General features: G+C 50.5%; 1 protein-coding gene across 8 annotated transcripts; it reads left to right on the forward strand.

The window, feature by feature from the left end:
* The first annotated feature begins 362 nt into the window (after positions 1-362).
* wnk2 (WNK lysine deficient protein kinase 2) lies at positions 363-26,726 on the forward strand. Of its 8 annotated transcripts, none has more exons than XM_030375068.1 (29): positions 363-2,071; positions 4,676-4,848; positions 5,416-5,636; positions 6,138-6,295; positions 6,603-6,691; positions 6,957-7,176; positions 8,052-8,334; positions 8,831-9,147; positions 11,232-11,351; positions 11,844-11,876; positions 12,268-12,381; positions 12,569-12,997; positions 13,339-14,013; positions 14,237-14,286; positions 14,767-14,929; positions 15,383-15,499; positions 15,713-15,883; positions 16,448-16,490; positions 16,633-16,788; positions 17,371-18,266; positions 18,880-18,937; positions 19,352-19,416; positions 19,526-20,139; positions 20,398-20,624; positions 21,632-21,868; positions 22,288-22,386; positions 22,985-23,026; positions 23,325-23,641; positions 24,326-26,726. In XM_030375068.1, the coding sequence occupies exons 1-29, from the start codon at positions 1,394-1,396 to the stop codon at positions 24,620-24,622; spliced, it is 7,062 nt and encodes a 2,353-aa protein (XP_030230928.1). In that variant the 5' UTR covers positions 363-1,393; the 3' UTR covers positions 24,623-26,726. The 8 variants fall into 8 exon arrangements, with proteins under 8 accessions (XP_030230928.1, XP_030230932.1, XP_030230931.1 ...); XM_030375072.1 differs by having other exon boundaries at positions 22,288-22,362; XM_030375071.1 differs by having other exon boundaries at positions 21,632-21,850.
* Positions 26,727-27,012: the final 286 nt, after the last annotated feature.

Here is a 27,012-nt window from a genome sequence, read left to right on the forward strand (position 1 = left end):
ACCATATGATTCAGCGGCAGCCCATAACTTGAATGGTTAAAGTATCTTCGGCCTTACGGTAAATTATGCAACACAAGTTGCCTACGTGCAGGCAGCCCACTTCATTGTGGTTCACTTGTTCAAGGTTAAAACATTTAAAAATCGCATCATAAAATATTCACACCTAAAATGACCTATTGAAAGTTAAAAAGGCAGAGGCCTAATTGGATAATATTTCAGAAGCAATATTTCACCAATATAGTCTTCATTAATAAAGACACAGGGGCCTTTAATGATCAGATATGGTCGTGTTCTCCCAAGAGCACGTGGGCTCTCATCCATAATACAGCAGGGATGAGCGCGGTGCTTTCCCGTTGGAAATGTGCTGCGTCACGATATGGGGCGGACGAGGCGACGGTGATGAGGCCCACAACAAGCCGAATCCTAGGAGGCTGAGGGTGCAGCCGCGGAACGTGGGGCAGGCATTGGGTGCGTGTTGTTGCTAGGGGCGTTTGGCTTTGCGTCGAAGGTTGAACAAGTATCAGTGTGTCGGTACATGGTTGCAGGGTGAAAGGATCTGGAAGACACGGACTATATCTGGCGAGGTCTGTGCATGGGCGACGCGCTGCTACGCACATCATATTCCAACGCCGGACGCACGCTGCCGCAGTGGGCATATAATCGGATAAGCGCCTTTTTTCCCCCGCTCCCAAGACAACGCTCAGAATACGAAAGTATTAGTTCTGGTGGTAATACAGGGTGTTTTCAGGTCACTTCATTAACGACAAATTCTGATTTGTTTTGTCTCCTGGGAACTAGCCTACCAAACTATTTATTTTATTATTAACCAGTATTGTGAATCGCACCTTTGCGTCCAGAGGATGACAGCTGCGCACTGGGCTCATGTCGCGTGACCGTGTCTTCAAAGAGACCGCTGAGAGTCCTGGACTCAAGCGCGCACACCCACCTCGCCTTCCTACCCTTCGGGGGTCTTTCATACAATTTTCCTAGACGCCATCAACACGGGGACTAAAGCGTTAAGAGGAACGAAACACATGACTTAATGAAGGTAGCCTATACCGTTCAAACCACAATGGCACCGGACTAAACTACGGGCTATACGTGCTACTGTGGCACGGGTGATCGGCGGGTGAGAGGGGCTACAGAGGAGCACGGAGCGATGCGCCCTTCATCCCAAGTTTGACATTCGTTTCACATTTGAGAAGTTCTCCCGAAGACTCAAGATATCACATCCAGGTTGAGTCTTTGTCACATGTGAGAAAGCTGCGTCATCCCCCGGCAGGTGATGCAGGCGCTATGAGCCAAGCATAAGGTGAGCTTATTCTCTCCTATGACTGGAAAGAGGCTGTGAGGCTTGATGTTTCCGCTAAGCGTTTGAGGTTTCACTATACGGATGGAGTCGGCGGACGATTCGGACGCGCCGTTGGGATCCACATTTTCCTCGGTCCCAAATCTGGAATCGGACGAAAATGCAAACGCCATCGGGCATATATACGAGAATGGAGCGGCCGACTACAACGTTAACCTACAGAACGAGGCGATGCGGGGGTCCAGCGACCCCACGGCATACCCCGCCGCGGACTACCGAGGGATGGTCCGGCAGCGGTTCATTCGCCGGAGCCTGTGGTTCTCCGAGACGGAGGACCCGCAGCCCGAGCAGACGGAGAGTCTCCACAGCAGCCCGGTTCTCAGCTTCCAGCTGCGAACCATCGTGGATCGAACTCGGAGCAACAGGACGGTGGTTGAGACCCTCAGGGCCACCCAAGAGGACCGGGCTGAGACAGAGGTCTTGGCGGTGGACGCACTGGTGAAGCTCAGCCTGAGCGCCACGGACAGCGTGAACACGGACGAGGACAACGTCTCCAACGGAGACAACAAGGGAGACGTGCCGTCGGATGTCACCGCAGGGAGTGACGAGAACGAGGAGGAAGCCGGCATGAAAGCAGTGTCAACCTCACCCGGAGGGCGTTTCCTCAAGTTCGACATTGAACTTGGGAGAGGGTCTTTCAAAACGGTCTACAAGGGCCTTGACACTGACACGTGGGTCGAGGTGGCGTGGTGTGAGCTGCAGGTGGGTGGTCATGGTTCTTCATGTCATCGACTCAGGCCCTAGATCATAACTCAAAAGCAACATGGTCTACACACTTGACTTCACTTTCCATATATATCACAGACACACACACACACACACACACACACACACACACACACACACACACACACACACACACACACACACACACACACACACACACACACACACACACACACACACACACACACACACACACACACACAAACATGCAACCCTCCAACCGCAGATCCAATGTATCCAAATTGAATAAGAAGAAACAGGAATTGTCACATTTGGGCAACTTATGCTAATAAGGAAGACTTGCTATTTATTATAAGTTTGGCAGTGATTTTGTAAAGAGCTCATATCGTATGTATCATACAGTTACCTTTAACTAAAAAAACAAAAGAACATAAAATGTAAATGGTTGGCACTTGTACTACATGTCACTACAACTACTACAATACTTGTACTGTATTTCATTTCCTGTGGCAAGGATGCATTATGTGTGTGTGTGTGTGTGTGTGTGTGTGTGTGTGTGTGTGTGTGTGTGTGTGTGTGTGTGTGTGCGTGTGTGTGTGTGTGTGCGTGCGTGCGTGTGTGTGTGTGTGTGTGTGTGAGAGTATGAGACAAAGCGAAAAGCACAGCGGCCAATATTGGTCAAAGAAATAAAGAGCAAGATGCAATTTAAATGATCCTCATAAGATCGAATCCTCATAATGTTGTTGAGTCCTCGACAGATGACCACCCAGGTCGCTCAGTTATCCGACTCATCCTCAGGTAGCGCTCCACCGCGGTGGGACTCGTCCCCAGCATGACTCAGGGGTAATTGGCCTGATGGTAAATCTCTACAGCACAGATCCATATACTACTTAGAAACTGTGATGAGCTAATTGTACGACTAAATACGAGGCCAATCCCGCCGGGGGGGGGGGGGGGGTCCTTACGAAGGTGCAGAGAGGTGTTTGGGGAGAGCAGGGCTGCTGCTGACGCAACAATCTGCAGACGCCGATCGTGCGAGCCAAACTGAAAGGTGTGGGAGAGGGCAGGTCACACGAGGACAGCGGTTAAGCCCAAGCTTCTGTTAGACGGGGGTTTAAAGACGACCGTAAGGGTTTTAAAGAGGTCCCAAACACCAGAGCGCTGGATCCTAATCGCTAGCGCCAGACAAATCTCATCTACCAAACTGCCCCCCTCCCTTCATTTTATGATGTGTAAACACAAACACGTTATTATGTGTTGCTTGTGAGATCCTGTTATGGCCGCACCCTGCTTTGAGAAGCAGATCAGATGGCAGTCCACCCCGTGTCATCTCTTTATTTGTCTTTGAAACCCTGTTCCACCAGCGGCTCTCTCACAGCCCTCTGAACAAACACCCTCTGCCCTACATGTATCACCGGAGCACCTACAGCAGGGTTACGTGTTGTGATTTTGCAACATCCATTGTCTTATTCTTTTTTTTTTCTGTGGAGCAGATGCTATGCATGCTGTAGAGTAGTTGTAGCGTTAGCTGCAGCCCTAGCGAGGATATGAAATATGATGCTACGTCCTTCTGATCAATGCCAGGAGCCGTAGAAGTAGAGGATTTGCATGCCTATTACAGACATCTTAAGAAAATATATGCACACTCATGGTTCCCTGCATAGGCTTGGTAAAAAGAGGGCCAGTGGGTTTTATGGCCGTCTTTAGGGTCACGAGATGATGGCCGTATCAGCCCTGCTGAGTAAAGAGAAACAGAAATGTGGAGGATCTTTGGTGTCAGCGGTTTTCTATTTATACGACAGTTCGGTTAAGGCTGGGCCCCAATATTGATCAGGCTGTGATACATTTATCTAACCGGTTGATGCTGTTTTCTAGGATTACGCTTTCCAACCAAATCTAATAATCCAGAAGCACAATTTACTGTAAATATTGAATTGTTTCCCTTTTTTTCACATATTATACAAACTAATAATGTACATACTATTAGTTTGAACATTATACAAACTAATAATATACATACTATAATAATATATGAAGTAATACAACCAACAATAGCTGTGTTGTTCTACAAAGGCGTTCCTTCGTAGTAGCAGAAGTGTGTGAAACTTGAAATTCCGGTTAGGATACACACCGGTTAGGGTTATGTCTTTCATTTAAAAAATATTTTCCATAGCTATACACCTTTCCAGCACCACAGAAAAGGCTTTGCAGTTGAATATTTCCAGTACACGGTTGTAATAGGAGGAGTACACGGTTCAGTCCCCTACGTTAGGGCCTGCTCTAGGGCCCGGCCAGTGTTTACTATCAACACAGTAGTCAAATCTCTGACAGAGCTCGGCCCACTAAGTTCACACGTTACACTTTCTAAGGCTTCTCCTCACTCACTGCAGCTATTAGTTCCTCCTTTAGCCTTAAAACGAGACAGAGTTTATTCACCGTAACCATTTTCTGTCTTACAGTGTTCCCGTTTCCTATAGGGTAAATAAAGTATCAACAGAGTTATACGATAAACCGTGTGACTTGAGAAATGTCTGAGAAGCGATATGAGGGGAAATGGAGTGAATAGAGCTGCTCAGTGAATTACTGTATCCCCCTTCTCCTGTCTTCTTAATGCCTCAGGAACGAAAGCTCTCGAAGGTGGAGAGGCAGCGGTTCAAAGAGGAGGCGGAGATGTTGAAAGCACTGCAGCATCCCAACATCGTTCGTTTTTACGACTTCTGGGAGTCCCCGGTGAGAGGGAAGAAGTGCATCGTCCTGGTGACGGAGCTCATGACCTCAGGGACACTTAAAACGTAAGAATTAAAGACACTAAATAACAAAATCAGAGCCTGTTAAGGGGCCCCTTCGATCTCGCAAACAATACCTTTTACGGCTTCGTTCTCTCTCCATCTCTCGCTCTCCATCTGTCTCTCAGCCTCTCTCTCTGTCTTTGTTTCTCCCTCTCTCTCTCTGTCTGTCTCTCCCTCTTTCTCTGTCTTTCTCCCTCTCTCCCTCCCCCTCTTACTCTCTAACTGTTTCTCTCGCTCTCTCCATCACTCTCTCTCTCCCTCTTTCTCTGTCTCTCTCTCTCTCCCTCTCTCTGTCTTTTTCTCTCCCACCCTCCCCCTCTTACTCTCTAACTGTCTCTCGCTCTCTCCCTCTCTCTCTCTCTCTCTCTCTCTCTCTCTCTCTCTCTCCCTCTTCCTCTTTCTCTGTCTCTCTCTGCCTCTCTTCCTCTCTCTATGTCTTTGTTTCTCCCATCTTTCTCTGTCTTCCTCCCTCTCTCTCTGTCTCTCTCCCTCTCTCTAGCCCCCCTCTCTCTGATAAACCACCCTAGCGTCTTAACACACCAAACTTTATTTTGATGCATCTTCTCCCAGGTATCTGAAGCGCTTCAAGGTGATGAAGCCCAAAGTGCTAAGGAGCTGGTGCAGACAGATCCTGAAGGGTCTCCACTTCCTGCACACCCGGACCCCCCCCATCATCCACAGGGACCTCAAGTGTGACAACATCTTCATCACGGGCCCCACGGGATCCGTCAAGATTGGGGATCTGGGCCTGGCCACCCTTAAGAGGGCCTCTTTCGCTAAGAGTGTCATCGGTTAGTACCCCGTAGCAGTAGTAGTAGTAGTATCAGTAGTGGGGCTCAGCTGGCTTATACACGTGCTGCATATTTGATGACTTTGAGTTGAAACCTGAGCAGGGTCTTTTTTTTCCGCAATGGAAGAGATCGATTGTGCTAGTTACATGCATGCTCTGCAGGTTCCTGGCAGGTTTTTACATTTCGATGTTTTGCGTGTATCTGTTGTTTCAGAGTAATACTTGAGAAAAAAAAAATATATCTAACAATAGCTGGATCCTTTTAAATGAGACTAATACATATGTTTAAATGGATTCAAATATAATAGACAGATTGCGTACAAATCAATCATCAGGAACAGTAACATTTTAAGATTATCACCCACTTATAGACCAAAGAAAAGTACAATTCTTAAGAATGTTGCACAAGAACAGGAATCCAATAACGCATCAATCAAGCGTTCAGAAAAGGAGGTGAATCATCTCCTTACGTCTGCCTCATCGATCACCCTCTGCTCCCCAGGTACCCCAGAGTTCATGGCCCCGGAGATGTATGAGGAACACTACGACGAGGCCGTGGACGTCTACGCCTTTGGGATGTGCATGCTGGAGATGGCCACCTCCGAGTACCCCTACTCTGAGTGCCAGAACGCTGCTCAGATCTACCGCAAAGTCACCAGCGTGAGTGCACGAGGTCTACCGTCACTCACTCTGTCTTATTATTGTTTTTGACTGACAGTTGGCTGATTGTTGTGGATTTTAAACACACTGAGCTCAACTTAAGACATTGGTCTGCTGTTGTGGTTTCCGTAGTTGTTTTGTTCCCTTTTGTGTGTTTGTAGGTGTGTGCGCCTTTGTTTGGAGTCTGTACTCAAAAAGATATCTGACACCTCAAACATGTGCCAGGTTACATGCTGACCTGCTAACTCGTGACCCGACATGATGCATCACAAACACGTGTTTTATGTCGTGTTCTGTGTCACTTCAGGGAGTAAAACCCGCCAGCTACTGTAAAGTCAGCGACCCGGAGATCAAGGAAATAATCGGCGAATGCATTTGTCATCGATGGGAGGAGAGGTGAGTGATCCGGACGTTTTTGAATGTGATTTGAATGTCGGTTTGGGAGGGGGGGGGGGGGGGGGGGGGGGGGGGGGGGGGATGTGTGTGTGAGTGTCCCCTCTCATTTGAATTGTGGCCATCCTAAAACAACTAATTTCCTCTGCAGTCTCAAGCCTGTGTCACGCCAGTATTTTGGTGTCATTTTTTACTGTTTGCGTTTCTCTCGGTTGCACCTCATTAAGTGTCGACCTTGACCTCTTGCGTGTGCATACGTTTTCCACAGATACTCCATCAAGGATCTTCTGAACCACGCCTTCTTCGCCGAGGACACCGGCGTGAGGGTGGAGCTGGCGGAGGAGGATGACGGGAAGAAGTCGGCCATCGCCCTCAAGCTGTGGGTGGAGGACCCCAAGAAGTTAAAGGGGAAGTACAAGGACACCGGCGTCATCGAGTTCAGCTACGACCTCGAGACGGAGGTCCCAGACGGGGTCGCTCAGGAGATGGTAAACACACTAACTCGCAGGGTGCGATTTGGGGATGGGAGGGATCATCTCTGTTTATTTGTCTTTTTGGGAAAATTAAATGTTTGATGTCTTATTAGTTTGCATTAAAGATGAATGTTCAACTGTTCGAAATGTAGGCTAATAGGGCCTACCATAAACAAAAAATAAGAATTTGGCCTGTTGATTTCCTATTTTTTCATGATAAAAAAAACCATCCCCCCGCTGTTGTTTTGACCAATCGCATCCTGGTAACTCAAATGACGTGGTCTTAGGGAGAGGAAACAGCATGGCCGTCAGAATAGATTTACACGCTTCTTCCCAGAAAGGGAGATTATTGATGGCAAGATAATCATAATTCCACCCTTTTACCCTTGGGACTCAATTATGTGGACAGGCCCACTAAAAGGGGATTGAGCCTTGTCCTCCATTGATTGAAACAAGATCAGCTCAAGTAAGTTGACTGGATTGATTAGTAGCCTTAAACATTTTGATTAGCATGGGATACACATCCATGTTCTAGATTGGGAAACTGCAGGGTAATCCATATTTCATTCAGAGCATTGTTATCAGTCGGGAGCCATTACGGCAATACATCAGAGTCCTTAATTGACTTTCTCCGATACATCAAAGTAAATTGAAGTTGACATATTATACCAAAAGGTGTGAGTTGGAATAGCCGTTACAAGCCGCTTTTAAAATCGGCCTCTTCGCACATCACCAGTGGGCGTGTCCACCTAGATGTGATCTATCCAGCACACATCGAGGACGGTGGTCACGCCAGCTTGTGATGTCGGAAGAGGCAGCTTGTTACGGCTAATCACTCTCAAACCTGGTGTTGTAATACGTCCCATTTAAACCCGGCGTCCGTCCTGCAGGTGGAGTCGGGTTTCTTCCTGGAGAGCGACGCCAAGATCGTGGCCAAGTCCATCCGGGACCGCGTGGCGTTGATCAAATGGAGACGCGAGCGGACCGTGGCGCCCGGAGAGGGCGAGCCGCCCGCCAAGAAGCGGCAGGCGGCGGACGTCCTACGGGTGCCGGGCGCGGCCCCCGTGCGGCCCGGGGGCGGGGGGGTGGCGGCGGGGGCGGCGGACTGCGACCAGGAGGAGGAGCCACCGGTCGCCGTCTGCTACGTGGTGCCGGACGCGCCTTCCATGACATGTGAGAGAAGCCGTTGTGTCGCACACACACAGACACACACAATCACACACACAGACCCGCATTCCAGGCTCAGTCGCTAAACACCCTAAGCTGATTAAGCCGTGGAAAGCTTTTTTGTGATGGAAACATGATAATTAAGGACGTGTTTAATGGTTGGTTTAGTGCTGCGGGCTGGGAAGTGGAGACAAAACGACTGACGGTCGTCGTGTTATTCTGTGTGTGGAGAACTGAGCCAGAAGTGAGCTGCCGGTGAAGGAAACAAATCATCGGACCTATGAGTCATCATCCCGAAGTTGATCTGAATAACAATCAGCAAAACGCTTATTCCCATTCCTTCCTCATCCTCCCCTCTGCTCCCCGGTGTGTGTGTGTGGGTGTGTGGGTGTGTGTGTGTGTGTGTGTGTGTGTGTGGGTGTGTGGGTGTGTGTGTGTGGGGGTGTGTGGGTGTGTGGGTGTCCGTGTTAACGTCGACTGTTTTTTCTGCGTACCGTTCCAGCCGACAGCGCTGTGAGCTCCACCGTGCAACCTGACGACAGTCAGCAGAGGGCCGGCGCCGCCTACCCCTCGCTGCCGGAGCCCGCCGTCCAGACGCTGTACAGCCCCCCGTCCCTGCCTGATCACATGCCCCAAGAGGCCCTACCGACGCCTACAGCACAGCCCCCGCACGACAGCTACGCACAGGCCTCCACGCAGCAGCAGCAGCAGCAGCAGCAGCAGCAGAAGGCAGCCTACCAGCAGAACACCCAACCACTCCAAGTAGCCTACCAACCGTCTGCACTCCTCGGAGCCCCGGGGCCCTACCAGTCCCCAACAGTGAGTACCAGCACTCTCAGTGTGCTCAAAGTGTCAGCCCTGGGGGTAAAAAAAACCTTTATTTTGGTTTTCTGCCGTCAACTTCGTAAGATAACAGCATGTTCATTTTCTTTTGCCGAACTGCACATTAGCAGCTCCATTCCAGTGAGTCCTATAAATGCCAGGGGGATCCGCTCCACAATGAAAGCACTCCGTGCCTAACGCGTGGATGTGCCTCATTGGTCTTCCGATGTCGGACGATGTCTCTCCCTATGCAGCATCCTCCGCACCGCGACCCCTGTCCGAGGAGGGGTCGGGGTCACGCAGCGAGTGTAGAAGCCCAGACGGACACGCTACACGCTAGTAGCCTCAGCTCAGAAGCTATCTGTGAATCTCCCGGTTCCACGTCGCCTCCGTCTCATACGCACCCTCCCCACCCCCGCTGCCACCACCACCACCGCCCCGGCTGCCGTTATGACTCTGCAACCCTCCCCGAGGGCGATGCTGCCCCGTGCCTGATGCCCTCGAGGTGCCCCTCTGGGTGGCGTCTCGGCTCCCAGCGCAGGTCAGAGTCCCCCGACCGCTGCGAGGCCCGCGTGTCCCTCCTCCAGAAGGACGAGTCAGAGGACGAGGGCCATCTCGTGCACCAGCGCTCCGGGTGTCTCGTGTGCCAAAACCCCGCCAGCGACTCGTCCGCGTCGCCCACGCTCACGTCAACAACAACGACCTCTGGACGTCTGCCCGGTAGCCTGGCAGGATCCCCGGACCATTCGCCCTCGCGCGGCGCGTCCGGCTCTTGGATAGAGCTCGGCCACGCGGGCGTTAACGGCGACGGAGGGCTGGGTCTCCTTCATCAGTGTCTTCAGAACATCGTGAGACGCGGCCGAACCTGTTCAATGAGCCCCCTGGAAACGGGAGCCGCGCATCTCCCCGCTCGCAGCCGTGAGGCGGACGCCAGCCCGTCCCGGCGAGCCGAGAGGTACGACCAGGGGCAGGCGTGGGAGACGGGCCAGCTGTCCCCACGCGGCAGCCAGGGCAGAGCGGGTCCCACGGTAAGCGTATAGCGACGCGGGTGTGTGTCGCCGTGTACCTCCAGTCCACAGCCTAATGCGGCAGACTGGGGCCAGGGGAAGCTCCGTATACTTCCATCATGATTCTTGACCTGCTTTGCTCAACACCTGCTTAACACCTGCTGTCCTCCGTGGCTAACCGAGCATGCACTTCCCCACTGTTTACCCCGCAGAGGAAGGTGGTTTGTTTCGACGGTGTGTGTGGGTGTCATGGTATCAACAAGTGTATAACATTGTGAAGTGCTGGGAAATCGAAAAGGGCAATTAGCGGCAGACGCAGACTAACAAACTAATGGTGTCAATCATCCGTGCGTGGCATGGCGCCTCTAATTGCAAATACGGAATCACTTTCCACGTTGACAGGTCTGTCCGTCTTGAAGTGCTGAGCCCTTTGGCATTGGGTCCTTCTGCTTTGGCTTTCTGAATGTGCTGCTGAATGTAGTGTTTCAGTATTACTCCTTTTCTTTATATATAAATCTTGCATTTGTTTATTTCACTAGGAAGGTGAACACGTATTTATTGTAATAGAAGTAGCTAGGAGCAAATACCCCGTCTGTAGTCCCTGAGCAGGAGTTGTTAATACCACGCGTCAAACAGACGTTTCAATTGTAAACATCAATACATAAGTCATTCATGGAGCTAGCAAACAATCAAATAGTGTTAGATTCAAAAGATAAATGGTGTAACTCTTCAGCAGAACTTTCCTTCCTTCTGCCTTATCGCGGCTACGGGTCGGGCTTTCCCTTCGCTATTTCTTCCCGCATGATTTAATAAGTGCTGCTCTCTCTGATGGTAATTGGTAAGGTGCCAGTGCCCCGCTGCCCCAGAACTACAGAGGGGAGACGGCTCCGAGCCTCGGCCTGACACCACTGAAGGGCTGGAGATGGGCCTCGTGTCCTGTATTGTTACAAACTGATTTGCACGAGTAGACGTCGCTTTGAGAAGTGTATTTAAACGGAGTATTCCTCCAGTGGTCCTCCTTTCTTCTTGTACATGAATGGAGCCCTGAGCCTGGCTCCTCTGTGTCCCTGACAGACGGCCGTTGGTGCTCCAGCGGCGCCGTCAGTATACCAGAGTAGACCCACAGCACAAAGCTACCTGCCTGCGGACGCCACGGCTCAACCACCACTCGCCGCCCAGCCTAGCCACGAGCAGGTAGGAGTCTGTTGACTTTGATAGATGGATAGAAAGATTCAAATATTGCTAAGTTTCATCGTGGCTCCTCCTCATATGGTTTCATAAATACCAGCATTTTAGCTTAGTTCATTTGTTGGTTTTTGAATGAATCAGTATTTGTCCGTGCAGGTGTGTGTGTGTGATTGTGTGTATTTTTGGGATTTCTATGTTAAAGTGTACGCGATGGTCGTGGCAGAGCAATGATTGATTGTTGTGTATGTGTTGCTAGTGGAGACGTTGTGTGTTTGTCTGCGTTGTGTATGTGGTGGTGGATACATTGTATGTTTTGTGTATGTGCCGGTAGTGGAAGATATGCTGTGTCTTTGTGTGCGTTGCGTATGTGACAGTGATGGATACGTTGTGTGTTTGTGTGCGTTGTGGTTCACTACAGCAGAGATGAATTGGTTGTGATGTCGTTAACGTTGTCTTTTGTGTTTCCTCCCCCCCCTCATTTGTTTGCACTTTACTTAGTATCATGTCCAAACAACTGGTATCCCTCCCCAGGTAGAAGCAGCACCCGGGGGCTGCAGGCGGGGGCCCGGGGCCACAGACTGGGCCCGTGGCTGGCCCCACAGAGCCACACAAACACACACGGTCCTCCGTTGACCTGCTCATGAATTGTACAGAGCATCATCCAGAGTTGACCATTTTGATATTTTGTGGGAAAACATTCCTATGTTAGTTCTGGTTAAGGAAACAGCTGAAACCCTTGTTTCTGGGACGGGTTAAAGCATTACCAGAGTCATGACCTGATACCAAAGTGGTTTCGTAATGCATCAAATACATAAAACATGAGCATATTAAGTATTACATAATGATTACATATCTAGCCTGTTGAGTGTCTTTAATTATTTGTCCCTCTGCTGTCCATGTTTTATATCTCCTGTGTTTCCAGTCGTCCGCCGGTCAGGCAATACCTCACCTCAGTCCGCCTGACATGACGACAAGTTTCTCCCTACCCTTCTCCAACGCTGATCCCACTCTTCCTCCTCTTCTTCTGAACCCACAGGTGTGTTATTGTGTCACCTGAGCCTGCTATTTAGATCAATACTGTGACTAGGGATAATCAATAGGCCACAAGAAGGCCTTAGGATTAGCTAGAGACCGACCAAAGGGTCTGAATGTCTTCTTAAAAATGTTGCTTTCTTACTTTATGTCCTTTATATTATATATCGTTTTCCCCTTTTCTTTCTCAGTTTCCCTCACCATACCCTAACACTCCCCCGCTGGGCTACGAGCCCCCTTCCGGCCCCCCCACTCCTCTTTCATCTGCCTACATGCGCCCCGTCACCCCCCTCCTGCCCCCCGGCACCCCCCACTACCCACCCAGGGCCCCGCCCCCCTCCCTGCCCCTCATCCTCAACGCCGCCCTGCCGGACACGCCAGCGCTCGGCACGCCGCTGACCCCCGTGTCTGTGTCCGGGTGGGTGCCCCCGCCTCCGCGTCTCCCCGCGCCGACGCCCCCCTCGGGCCCCCCCCGTGGGGGGGATCACGGGTACCCCTCCATCTCCCAGCCCAACTTCTGCCCCTTCCATCTCACCCATACCCTGCCTCTCTCCCAGGTGCAACCCACCCTTTACCCCGCCCCCAACCCTGAGCAGGAATGGGCAGAGCCGCCTGTCAAGGTGAATATGTCACTCAGGTACCACCATCGCAAAGGGGTTAAGACCTGTAGAATCGGATAGATTCGGGCATACGCTTATCCAGGTCCTGGCGATGGTTTTTCCTCTCATTATTTGTCTACTTTCTCTAAATGAGACACGTTTTTTACGTGCAAATACTTTTAACTTTTGGATGGAGATGCTTTTCCACCGTTATTGTCCCCATTTGCTGGCTTCGCCTGATTTCAATCCAACTCCCATCCTTCAAATTGTGATTTGGTTGAAATCCCCTTGAACGCAGCACTAGAGCTTATCACCGCCTGGCTTCGCGCATAAAGATATCTAAACAATGGCTGTTTTTCCAGGTGCAAGCGGGGCCTACCCAGGAGGGCCGGGGACATGTCCACGGCCTGGCTCAGAACCAGCCCCCGGCACTGGCCCTGGAGACCTCCGCCTGGGGAGGCGGTTTGCAGGCGGAAGCTGCTGCTGCTGCTGCTGCAGCCGGTCTGGACCTATCTGCAGTGTCCTCCTTGAACCTCCCTGCCCAGGCCCCGAGCCAGCCCACCTCCGTTCAGGGGGCATCTCAAGCCCCTGCCTTAGCGCAGGCTCCAGGGCCGGGCCAAGGTACGGCCCTGCCCCACCACCAGGCCCCACCGCCCGCCTCTGTCCCGGTTCAAGGCCTTGCATCGGTGCCGTCCGCCGCCTCGGCCTTACCTCTGACCCACACGCAGACCAACGGCGGCCGCCCCATGTTGCCTACGTTAACTACAACCCAGAGCCCTAGCGCATATTGTGCTGCAGGCCAGCCTTCCTCCCCGGCCCCGGCTCTGATCTCCGTCGCCGCGGGTCCGGGGGAACAGCCAGTGTCTGTTCAGCTCGCTGTTGAGCAAGCTGTCCCAGCACCAGGACCTCGTCCAGCTCTTCAGTCGGCTGGCATGCAGACTATTCCCCAGGCTCCTGATGCGGCCCTGGTTGCAACTCAGCAAAATTTAGACTCTGCATCAGCGTCTGCAGCGCAACAAACAGAGCCGGCTGCGGAGGTAAAGATACAGCTCTTAATCTGGGTCTCTCCCCGCATTAATCGACTGTATGATCACATTTATACAACTCGTCTGTTCTGTTATCATTGTGGTTAACTGTATAAAAAGCACCATGTTGCAAATGTGATTAGGTTCCCCTATACATCGTATTCCGGTTTATTGCACCCTAAAGTGAGATGCTGCGTATTATTGATTATTGTACCTCACCCTTTTCTATCCTTAGGAAGTGCTTCCAGAGAAGCCAATACTTTTACCCAATTATGCTTATGAAAGGTGTGTGGCCCAATCGTTCACACACACACACACACACACACACACACACACACACACACACACACACACACGCAAACACACACACACTCAAACGGCTCTTTAAATCTCACTCATCAGCCAAGCCCAACAGATATAAAGGTTGTGTGTTAAAGGAGACATATTATACCACCAGGTGTGAGTGTGATTAGCCTTTACAAGCCGTTTTGAAAATCTGCCTCTTCTGACATCACAAGTTGGCATGTCCACCTAGATGTGTGGTGGATGCATCAGCCTACCAGCCTACCTAGTGGACCGTAGCAAACATTGCTCATCTATCCGTCATACATCTAGGCGGACACGCCCACTTGTGATGTCAGAAGAGGCTGATTTTCGGCTTGTAACGGCTAATCACTCTCACACCTGGTGGTATAATGTGTCCCCTTCAGCAGCCACGCCGCAGCAGATATAAACGCTGTTGCGTTAACGTGTGTGTGCTTCTAGCACCCACTCCGACGTGGCGTCGGGCAAGGAGACCAGCGACGGCTGTGAGGGTCTGACCGCCGGTGTGCGGACGGACGGAAAACACCGGAAGCACCACCGCAAGTCTTCCCGCACACGCTCCCGTCAGGAGAAGATCAGCAAACCCAAGCTCAGCATGCTGAACGTGAGTCCGCCGGCGGCCTGGCGACGCATGACCCAGGCCCGATGTGTATCCCGGTGGTGTAGGGGGGATCTTTTTAGTGGGGGGGGACTGTGTACGAGGTCATCAAAAAGGAATCCCGCGTGCACGCGCAAACTCAGATACGGAAACTGTGGCTAGTAATTGTAATAGGCCTGCCGACAGATCTGAACAAATAAAACACTCAACACACTTATGGAGCAAATCCAGAATAACTAAAGCTTCTAACATCGCCACACTAGCACCAGTTTACAGTCAGGCTTGGCCTGCAGTCACGACAAACACATTGTCTATATATATATATTTTTTTAATTTATATATTTTGGAACATGCTGAAAAAAGTAGACGGAAGGCGTGCCCCGGTGCCCCCCGCCTACTACATCCCTGATGTTTCCTGTTGTCATGTGACCGTGGGTCTCCTCCCCTCCCTGCCTGTAGGTGGTGAACAAGGGGGACAAAATGGTGGAGTGCCAGCTGGAAACGCACAACCACAAAATGGTGACGTTCAAGTTCGATCTGGACGGCGACGCTCCAGAGGAAATCGCCACATATATGGTTAAGTAAATACGACCTTTGACCTGCGGTGGTTTGAGCCCAGATCTAGCCTTATGGATGCAGGATGAAGCATGCATTTAATACTAGAGCTGTAATGATTACATTACATAAAAACAATTTCGAATCAGAAGATCGTATTTTTCTTGCAGCGGCATTCTTACTTTTTACATTTTTTTTTAAAGTAAGTCTATTTGTGTACGCTTTTCTTCTCAGGTAGAAAATGGCTTCATCTTACACGTAGAGAAGGAGATCTTCATTGACCAGCTGAAGGACATCGTGGACAAGGCTGAGGACATGCTGAATGAGGACGGTGTGGAAGGAGAAACCGTCTCCACATTGGTTGGAAGTCCCCAACTAGGCCAGATTGAAGGGCTAATGAATGAGGTGAGAGAGAGAGAGAGAGAGAGAGAGAGAGAGGGAGAGAGAGAGAGGGAGAGGGAGAGAGAGGGAGAGGGGGAGAGAGAGAGAGAGAGAGAGAGAGAGAGAGAGAGAGAGAGAGAGAGAGAGAGAGAGAGAGAGAGAGAGAGAGAAAGAGAGAGAGAGAGAGAGAGACAGAGAGAGAGAGAGAGAGAGAGAGAGAGAGAGAGAGAGAGAGAGAGAGAGGGAGAGAGAGAGAGAGAGAGAGAGAGAGAGAGAGAGAGAGAGGGAGAGAGGGAGAGGGAGAGGGAGAGGGAGAGAGAGAGAGAGAGGGAGGGAGGGAGGGAGAGAGAGAGGGAGGGAGGGAGAGAGGGAGAGGGAGAGGGAGAGGGAGAGAGAGAGAGAGGGAGAGAGAGAGAGAGAGAGAGACAGACAGAGACACAGACGGAGACACCGAAAGAGAGAGACAAAGACAAAGAGAGAGACACAGACACAGAAAGAGAGTGACTCAGACAGAGAAAGAGAGACATTAAATTGTGCTGTTTGACTGAACTGTGACTCTTACACAGCAATCACGTCTTCCTATTGCAGAATCAGCCTCCCGGGGTGTCACAGCCGGTCTATCAGCAGAATGGTAATTCTCCGATTGTACTTTTCCCCCGTGTCATCGGACCTGTTGAACTCACTGCATGTTGGCCGGCTGCCTTCCTGAGGGCGATCTTCCACCCAGACCTGTCCTGATAAACGCACGCCCCTGGTCTTCTCTGACTGCCCAGTTCTCCATACAGGAAAACGCTGGTTTATAATCTGCCCCGTGGAGGAGACCCCGACATCCAGCCAGGAGACCCCCTCCGAGGCCACCACCACCCCCGGGAGCTCAGCCGCCACCCAGCCGGCTGATGGGGGCCCCCCGGGGCCCCCCACCGCCAGAGGTGACCGTGACCCCCCCCCCCCGATTGGGACAGCAGCTCTGTACTCATGTAGCTCCCTCCGGTTAACCCATCACAGACGCAAGGCGTTCTTCTTTTTTGGGCATTTATTAGCTGTATCACGTCTTGTAAGATGCCACCACACATGCCGTGAGAACTAAATAAAAACATAGTAATCACATGTGTTAAAGAAGCAAGAACATTCTCACAGAGAATAGCATTTGAACAAAATATACAAAACGTGCAATTAACTCAATAACTGTCAGTTATGCTTTCCACATTGATTATTAAACACAAAAATAACTTTTCATACCTCACTGGCCGAGTAAACTCCAGGGGAGTAAACAAAGTAAAAAAAGGCCACTTCTCTTTTCGTGTGTCTTCTCAACAACGTCATGAACCAATTAACCTAACGAGCGCAGAGACAGCTCCGGTTCGTATGGCGCACGCTCGTCTGCAGTGGCGTTTCCACTGGGGACTCCAGATCCACGACCACGTGTATCTTTAAGGGAGCTGATGGTTCTTATTCCTGTGTTTCCGTTATATTTTCGATCTTTTGACGCTGGACTCGTTTCGTCCACCCAGACGAGGGCGGCCATCGCCACGGCTCCTCCTCCACCATGTCCGGGGGCAGCGGGGGCTTCATCTACGACGGCTACGCCTTCTGCAGCCCCCCCATCATGTCCAACACGGACCCCCTCCTGCTGGCCGCCCTGTCTCCTCCCATCTCGGCGCCGCCCCCGCTCCAGTCGGAGGAGCCTCACATGCAGCTCCCCCAGCCCCCCGGGGGTCTGGCCTCCCTGGGCCCCCTGGACGAGACCCAGGCCCCCCCCCCGCCGCCGCCGCCGCCGCCGGCCCCCGGGTCCCCGGGGCAGCACGCCGCCCAGCAGATGACGGAGATGGCGTGCACGGCCTCCATGGTGGACGAGGTGCCCTGCTGCCCGCTGGTCATGCCCCTGTCCCTGGACGTAAGGGCGTCGGAGCCCCCGCCGGCCCCGCAGGAGGCCGCCATGCCCCCCCCCTCCTACGCCTCCTGCTCCTCCACCAAGGTGGAGCGCTCTGCTGCACCTCCTCCACCTCCTCCTGCTCAGCAGCAGCAGCAGCAGCAGCAGCCCGTGGTGCTCCACCAGCCCTTCTCCAGCGTGGCGGGGGCCAAAGGCTCCTCCCTCCCCCAGAGCCCGGGGCCGACCCAGCTGCCGGCGGGGCCCGGCGAGTCGGACGGGGACGGGCGGTTGGGCCGCGGCGGCGGCGGCGGCGGCGGCGGCGGCGGCGGCGGCTTCGTGGACAGCACCATCAAGACGCTGGACGAGAAGCTGAGGAACCTGCTGTACCAGGAGTACGCGCCCATGTACCCGTCGGGGACCGCCGCCGAGACCCCCGGCTCGGGGACGGAGTACGTCCAGTCGCCCCCCGGGCCGGACAGCGCCGCCGGGACCCCGGGGCCCATGGGAGAAGGGCGGTACCGCGCCGGGGAACAGCTGGTAAAGGGTAGTCGGGGCCGTGGATGGGATGCCGTTCATCCATAGTCGAATCTCATTGGTCGGACTGATCGTTGACTGATGGTCCAATCGTATTTGTTTTTTATACCTCATTTCTGCATGGTTTAAAAATGATCAATTGTCCTATCAGGGTTTTTCAAAGCTTACTTCAGGGAAGGCACAGTCTCTTTGTAAAACGACAGACAGTTTAACATTAGTATCGTGTTACTGGCATGGGGGGCCACATCTGGCAACCCATCTCCCCAATGGAAGGTCCCAATGTGACACCGGACACACACACACACACACACACACACACACACACACACACACACACACACACACACACACACACACACACACACACACACACACACACACGATGAGACTATCAAAGGCAAATCGAAATGTTTTCCTAGCAAAAAAATTTGAATCGCTGAGATTCAAGTTTAAGATTAAACCCTAAACCAGATGCTGGCTGATATTTCATCTCACTATTTTCCACATCAGTGCTTAGTCATGGTTTGATGTCCGGGCACCATGTCCTCCCCGTTGTCAGCGGTAACAGTTGTTTATTACCCTGGCTTAATCGTTCCTCTGTCTGACCCCCCCCCAGCCCCAGATCCCGGAGAGGATGGACAGCCTGAGCACCCTGAGTGACTCGGCAGTCTGCGGTACGTACTGCGTCCGCTCGTCCACCTCACACACATTTAACAGACCAATCATATCCCTGTAATGAATGTTTTTTTAACCGTTCAAAGTAAACCCGCAACCCTTCCTTGATGAAGGCTTAGTTATATGGTTCCACGTCGACGCAACGCAAGGGGGTTAAGGACCCTTAACCCCCTTGCGTTGCAGGGGATTACGTCCTTGCGGACCCTCCGTGCGGCCAACGCAAGGGCCTGACTTGCGCCTCCGGAGAATTGTGAGCATGGGCTCTGATTGGTCTGCTTGCAAAAAAAAAACGGACCCAGAACCAAAACAGGTTCACGACTGCGTGGAAGCATCTGCACGGTCATTGCGTTGCGTCGACTTGGAACCATAACTGAGCCTTTAGTGTTGTTGAAACCGCCCCCCCCCCCCTGCAGCTCCCCTCTCCCGGAGACACGTCCCTCACTCCGCCTCCTGCTGCGGAACCAGAGGCCGCTTCAAGGTACGGCGGGACGGGAACCACAACAACGGCGTCCGACACAGAGCTTTGCTGTCGGGCGCCGCCCTCCCTCTGACCTTCTCCTCTCCGTCCCGTCCGTCTGTCCCTCCAGCAGCAGATGATCCCCGTGGCTCCCGAGGTGGTCCCCAGACAGGACGTCAAGCTGAGGAGCTGGAGCACGGCCACCTCCCCGCCGCACCCCAGCGGCGCGGAGCTCGCGGACGCCGGCGGCGCGGCTGGCGCCGCCGCCACCCGGATCGGCCGCTTCTCCGTGGTGAGCACGGAGGACGACCTGACGCAGAGGACCTGCAGCAGCCGCTACTCGGCCCCGCCCGACTTCTACCTGGACACGCCCCCTCCCCTGGCCAAGCGGCCCGCCATCCCGCACTCCCTCACCTCCCCCGCCGCCACCGGCGCCGCCGCCGGGCACCAGGACGCCACGGCGCACGCCCGCTTCCTGTCCTCGGACTCGGGCGCCGAGAGCAGCCCGGTGAAGCTGGCCTACTCCACGCCGTCCCGCCACGCGCGCTCCGAGCGCCGGGGGAGCGACCTCATGAAGAGGGCGGTGGCCTTCCTGCGGCGCCCGGGCCGCAGCAGCAGCGTGCAGAGCTCTGATTCGCCGAGCCGCCGCACGGGCCACACGGGCTCCGCCTACGGCAGCAGCGACAACGACTCGGAGATGGAGGAGTCGGACATGAAGAGAGAACTGCAGAGGCTGCGGGAGAAGTGAGTGCCTCGCGGTCGACCTCAGCGTGATTCTCTTGCAGAACGCCACTTGTGCATACAGTATGTACAGCACCCAGCACCCAGCACTCTGGTTATGTAAGGCTTCTGCTTTGTTCATGGGTGCTGTATAAATAAACCACCCGACCTCGCTTTGCTGACATTCGTCCGTTTGGTAGTATTCCTTGTAGTATTCCTTGTCTTTATCATAGTTTTTTTAGCATACAGCATGATTTTCTATTTGTGGCTCCACCCTCACAGACATCTGAAGGAGATCTCTGAGCTGCAGGCCAATCAGAGGGGAGAAGTAGAACTGCTGTATCACCGCCTTGGCAAGAACCCTCCGCCCGGCCATTCACACACAGCGCCCCCCACTGGCCGCAGGAGGAGGTCCAGTAAGCACAAACTCAAAGCTGGAAAACTCCTCAGCCCCCTGGTGCAGCAGTTTAAAAACGTTACGACTAAAATGAGCGACAGTAATAAAGCCAGTAAGTATCTGCTAAGAATATACTGTATCAATTTCAGTGTGTGTGTGTTTGTGTTTGTGTGTGTGTGGATGTCTGTGTGTGTGTGTGTGTGTGTGTGTGTGTGTGTGTGTGTGTGTGTGTGTGTGTGTGTGTGTGTGTGTGTGTGTGTGTGTGTGTGTGTGTGTGTGTGTGTGTGTGTGCACATAAAAACCCTATGACTCTTGCCTGCCCCCTATGTTGGATTTCAGTCACTGCTTACCAATCTCCCTGTTTTCATCCGATGTGTCTTAGCTCTTATAACCTAGTTAGTATATCTCTTATACTAGGTTTAATTCTTCCCTAGCTGTCGGCTAGAAGCTCTTGCCTGTTTGGGACTCCAGAGCATACTCCCATAGTTTTACTATTTCATGCAAAATCAAGTCTTTACTTTTCATCCCTGTGATAAAGATGAGGTTTGTTGAAGATTTGTTATTTTACCTTTTATAGCTTGTTGGTTGGGTCTAGTGTGAGTTAGTGTGGTTAGGAAAACGAAACACCAGAATGTCTTAAGTCCAACCCCTTTGGAGACTTGATGTGTTCATTTAAATAATAGTATACAATCAGGAAGAGAATACCTTCCAAGTCTTACATGGGAAAGAAAAAAAGTGGGGAACCGTGGTTATCTTATCCTGGAGGCAAGAAAAAAATGTTTCGAAAGTAAGATCACTCCCTATGAAGGCGTACTCCCTTCTACTTCATTGCTTCCTTCGAATCCCCTCCTTTTATAAGGAAAATCCTGTGGACGTGTTGCCAATATATTGCTATTTATTTTTTGTGAATATCTATTCTTATAACGCTGCCGATAAAGTTGCTGACTTCATGGGCCCTGATTGCAATGTGTGTGTGTGTGTTTGTGTGTGTGTGTGTGTGTGTGTTTGTGCACTGTTCAACCGTGCGTGTTACATTGCATAAATGCGTACAAAACAATGTCCTGAATGACATCTCTGAAAACGTGTGTGTGTTTATCTGGGTGTGTTGGTACGTTGCAGGTGGAGGTGAACCGGCGGTGAGTTTGAACGGGTCTCCAGCCAAACTCTCTCTCCCCACACGCAGCCGTACTCAGTCTGGCACCGGCCACCTGCCCAGCCCCCCTTCAGAGCCCGTTCAAACCCAACAGCCGTGCTCGCTCAAGGGCTCCCTGTCCTCGGATAATATTTACACCGGTCTCCATGGTGAGATGACCTCAACGCAACCTCCCCCCGGACAAGGTGATCGCACGACACTGTGTACGTAGCAAGGAGATTAATCATGTTCTTCTTTGTGTTTAGTTAAGCTGGCAGCCAATGATGAAGTGACCAAGCGTGTCGTTTTACGGGTTCAAGCCGTCAATTATATTTGAATGCTACATGTCACGCTGTATTCTGTAGAACCTAAAGGCAAACGAGACCATCAACGCAAAGTGTGACAGTATCCTGGCAGATTTGACTTGTATTTAAGCTAATGCTACTACATTACCACAGTTACCGATACTGATCAGCAGAGGAAGACCTGCATCAGTGAGTTGAAGGAACTGTGCGTTGAGTTGATGCTGTCTTTATTCACTGAAATGGCTTTTGGATTGGATGTTACGTTGTATGAATTTTTTTTTGTCTGTGGTATGATCCTCTGACACTGGTGCCCTCTCCCCTCTTCTCTTCACCCCCAGGCTGGTCTAATAACCCTCCACCATCTGAGAGAGTGACCCATAAATCGAGTAGCAAGCCAAGAGCTAGATTTCTCAGTGGGCCTGTGTCTCTGTCCATCTGTTTGTATCTCTTTGGTTTTCCCCTAGCTTTCCTCGTGGCTTTCCCTTCCTAATCCCTATCTCTCTTCTTTCATACAAGCTGGATATATTTTGTTGCATCGGATGTGTAGTTTTCTCGTACAGCTGATTCGTCCCTTCATTTCACACCTACCAAAATATTTAAAAATAATACGGTCATTATGAGACGTTGCACACTCCGGGCGTTTATTTAAACCCCATTTGAGGTTGAGATGAGTCAAGTTTCAGCTGTACAGGAACACATTTAGAATTAAGATAAATATTACCATTAATAATGAAGTATACGGCATGCTTCTTGACATGTCAAGAAGCATGCCCCAAGTGATTTGCTTCACAGGAACCTCTATCCTCCTCTCTCCTTCTTCTTCCTTCCTGCATGAACATTTAATTACCTATTCATTCTAAATAAAGACCATTAATTGACCTTCCCATAGATAACATAGTGATCATGTCTAACCAATTTATTTACTGTAATAATTCTGTTGGCCGTTGCACCCTCCTTTTATGTAACTACTACCTGTAATACCAGCCGTACGTTAGCTTGTCTTGTCTAAAGTTCTTTCTGTTTTTCCTCCAACAGGGACAACACTCAAACGGCTGTGTCTCGGCAAGGAACGGGGCAGTATGTAATTCTTACTTTTCCTTAAAAAAAAATTTATTCCCACTCATATGATTGTGAGGAAACTAATCAATATGTTTGCACCTATGTGTTTATGCGTGTACGTCTTCCCCTGCCTGTACTTGTGTGTTTTTGTGTCTGTGTGTGTGCTTGCGCCTGGTGTGTTTGAATGTGTGCATGCTTGTGTGTATGCGTATGCGTGCGTGCGTGTCTGTGTGTGTGTGTGTGTGTGTGTGTGTGTGTGTGTGTGTGTGTGTGTGTGTGTGTGCCTGTGTGTGCGCGGGTGCGACTGTGTATCCAGGGTCTGGAGCAGGGCCGGGGGCTTCATGTCATCCGCCCGGCCAGCCGGCGGCCACCTCAACACCCCCACCCCACCAGCCGGTGGGGGGCCCGGCCCAGTCCCAGGTCAACAACAGCAACAACAAGAAGGCCAGCTACTGCGGGAACTGGATGGGCATCAGCGAGGGCTGCCTGACCGATGAGCTCCAGCTGCTGATGGACAACTGGGCCCAGGAGGTGCTGGTGGTCACTCAGAGACCCCGCAGCAACTCCCTCCGACTCACCCAGGAGCACGTCTGCTCTGCACACATGGTCCACACCCAGACTCTGGATAGACAGGCATGTTTTCAACAGGCCGTCTGTATCTGCACGCATGAATGATGTTTGATGGACAGACGGACAGACATTTTATTGCACACAAAGTGGAGACTTATCTTCATCTTCATGGAAAACATAAAGCAACATGCATTATAAACAACAGACGGTCAGTAGAATTGACCTCGCGATTGTGAGTGCTTTGCACTTGGTTCTATTAACATCTTTGTTATACTGACAGTAGGGCTGGGCGATTAATCGAATATTGATCTCGATTTCGATTTCAGCGTCAAACGATCACAATTCTTTTTTTTTTTTATGTTTTATAGAGAGTGCAGAAAAGCTGGATACATATCTGTACATTATTTTAGTTTACTTTTGGACCATTTTGTGTATTTTTTTAAGGCGAAATTTCAAAGTTCTCAGTTACAAAGTGTTTTTGGAATAGACATGCTGTATTAATACATCATGTTTTCAAACTCAAAAATAATCGTGTGAATCATCGTGATTTCAATATTGACCAAAATAATTGTGGTTATGATATTTTTCCATAATCGAGCAGCCCTAACTGACAGCGGTTTATTGTTTCACATACTTATCAGAAAATGTACTTATTGTAAGTGGCTTTGGATAAAAGCGTCTGCTAGACGCCCTCGATGTAAACGTGCGCTCTGTGGTTGTCCCCGCGGCGCTCTGCGGTCTCCTCAGGTTCCACCGCGGACGGCCTTAGATCCCGCTCGGGGCCGGCAGCAGCAGCTCCTCCAGTCCTGGCCAATGGGTGACCGGCGTTCCTCGGCCACACTCAGCCAGCCCGGTGCCGCCGCCGCCGCCGCGGGCTGCCGGCCCGGCTACCCCCTCGACCTGTCCTCGCCCCTCTGTGTGACGCAGTGGCCGAGCCCCCTGGCACCCCTCCCCGCGGGGGTGTTCGCCTTCCCCGGGGTGCCCTCCCCCGCCACCCAGCACCCCCCCTTCGAGGCCCCCGACCCCAAAACGAGGACTCTGTAACCTTAGCGGCGACCTCCATCCACCACGACACAAAGAAAAGAGGAGAAAAAAAATCGAGCGCTAGACGAACTGCAGTGTATATGCTGTAGGCATTTAACCAGCATGTGTGTTCGTAGTGCCCCCTCCCCCCTCCAAGTGTACATAGCCTATCATACGTCTTGAGTTCTACTTGATCTACTTAGCATACACATACCTCATGTTTTGCACACATGTGAAAAACCATTGCTAGTAGTCGGATATCTAAAAGTAATATAATTAGAATGTTTTAGGTTTTATGAATTATCGTATGCTCAATTAGAACCGTTATGTGCTTCTCTAGACTACATGGTTGGTTCGTACTTCCAATTGAAGTGCGGCACTTGAGATTTCTATTTAAAAATCGGTTTATGTTTTGTGCCCATGATAGCCATGTGTCTCTAAGAGGACATGTATATAAACTTCCAAATGGTCTGTACATAGCCTGTGTGTTTGTACAGTTAGCATCAGATATCTTAATACATAACTTGCTATAGGTGTTGCAGATTACGATTGCAACGGCAGCAAGGCATTCTCCGATTGCAACATTAGTGAAACGGTCCATCACCGCAAAACCATCACTGTGAAGCCTCGTCCTTCCGGTCCTTTCTTCAACGTATATGACTGGCTGCGTTCCGCTGCCCGATGCGATAGCTTCCTGCTCTTATTCTTTTATCGCTCACAGCACAACAACAACCATTTGAAATGTCCTCAACTGAAAGAACTTGAACTTTACCGTCAGGTGACATATTCCTGAGAGAGTGCCTTGAAATGCAGTTTCAGTTTTTCCCGAGAACAAAATTGGAGAATTTAAAATAGAATAGAAAAAAAATTGTTGATTTGAATGGGCTCTTGAAAATAATGTATCTTTAATGTAACACTGTAACAATGTATCTTTGATTCAATTTAAGTGGAATTCAACACCATGATTTGCCCTGAAATAATTTCCTAAAATGTCCCAAATTTTGGTAATATGAATACTATCTAATGAACTGATATTATTCACTGATATCAGGCACCTTATTGGTAGCCTCTAGGATATACCTGTAATGTTAACCAAGTGCCACATAGCCTGCATTATCCACTGTAATTCTGAAAGTGCACTGGAGGTGGGTATTGTGAATGATGCCATGGCAGAGTGGTCTTAGTTGGTCCAATGAGGACGGGTGAAGGGTGAAGTGGTCTTGGTTTGTCCAATGAGGACGGGTGAAGGATGAAGTGGTCTTAGTTTGTCCAATGAGGACGGGTGAAGGATGAAGTGGTCTTAGTTTGTCCAATGAGGACGGGTGAAGGATGAAGTGGGAGTTTCTCCTGAACCATCACCATTCTACATCTTGACAACGCCAATAGCTTTATCTACATTGTTGCCTTTGTGATTTTATTCAATTATAGAATGGTAAAAATGGATTGATGGTTTGTCTTAAAAGCAATATGAAAGACCAGAATGTGCGATGGGTGAGCAAGAATATGATATTTCAATCCCAAATGTGGCTTGAATAGCTAATTAGATACAAGAAGGCTGCCTTTATTTGGAGGTTCCAAAACCGAATATGAAACTAGCCCAAAACATAACGAATAACTTGCAACTCGTTATTTTCCACCATCAAGTATACACCGAGAATAGAATCACAATCCCAGAAGCTGAGCACGTGCATATTCTTCTGAGTGTTATGTGAATGAGGCAGACCTTTCTTCAGGTCAGTGATTCATGATATTTGAGTAGATGGCCGAACAGGTTTTGATCTTTGTATGTTTACTGCACGACACTTTTTGCCCAATAAGATTACTGCTGAACTATTCAAAGTATATCAGCATTTTAGCCCCCTGCATAGTATGCAGCTAGATTGGTTTAAAAAGTATTCCTCTCTTTTGGTGTAATATCTTAATTGAAGTGAATACAGATATGTAGCTTTTCACAAACATGTCACCTATGCAGCTCTTCATTTCTTAAATATGACTATTGCTTGCCGTTAAAGCTCTATGTTTGATTGCATTCTCTCTTTTCATACACTGTGCAGACCTGCAGTATCCCATTTGCTGTAAATAGGCTACTTAAAAGACAGAACCAATAAATATTTTTTTTGCTTGACACCTGAGTGGATTCTTACTGTGACTTTTCCTTTTGACTACAATGAAGTACAAAATTGTATGTGCCCTACAGAAAAACTCCCAGATTGTTTTTAGATAATTCTGTGTTATCCATGACATCCCGTTATGAAAACGACAGATAAACTAAACCAATAAAGAAACCTAGATAACTAACCCTAACCTAACAGATAAACAAAACAAATAAATAAATTATAGTAAACATTCTGGAAAATACAACACAACCAGAGAAGAAGAAGCCAATAGTTTGAGTAGCCTACCTCTTCTTT

Source organism: Gadus morhua, chromosome 13, assembly GCF_902167405.1.
Source record: "Gadus morhua chromosome 13, gadMor3.0, whole genome shotgun sequence".
Lineage (NCBI taxonomy): Eukaryota > Metazoa > Chordata > Actinopteri > Gadiformes > Gadidae > Gadus > Gadus morhua.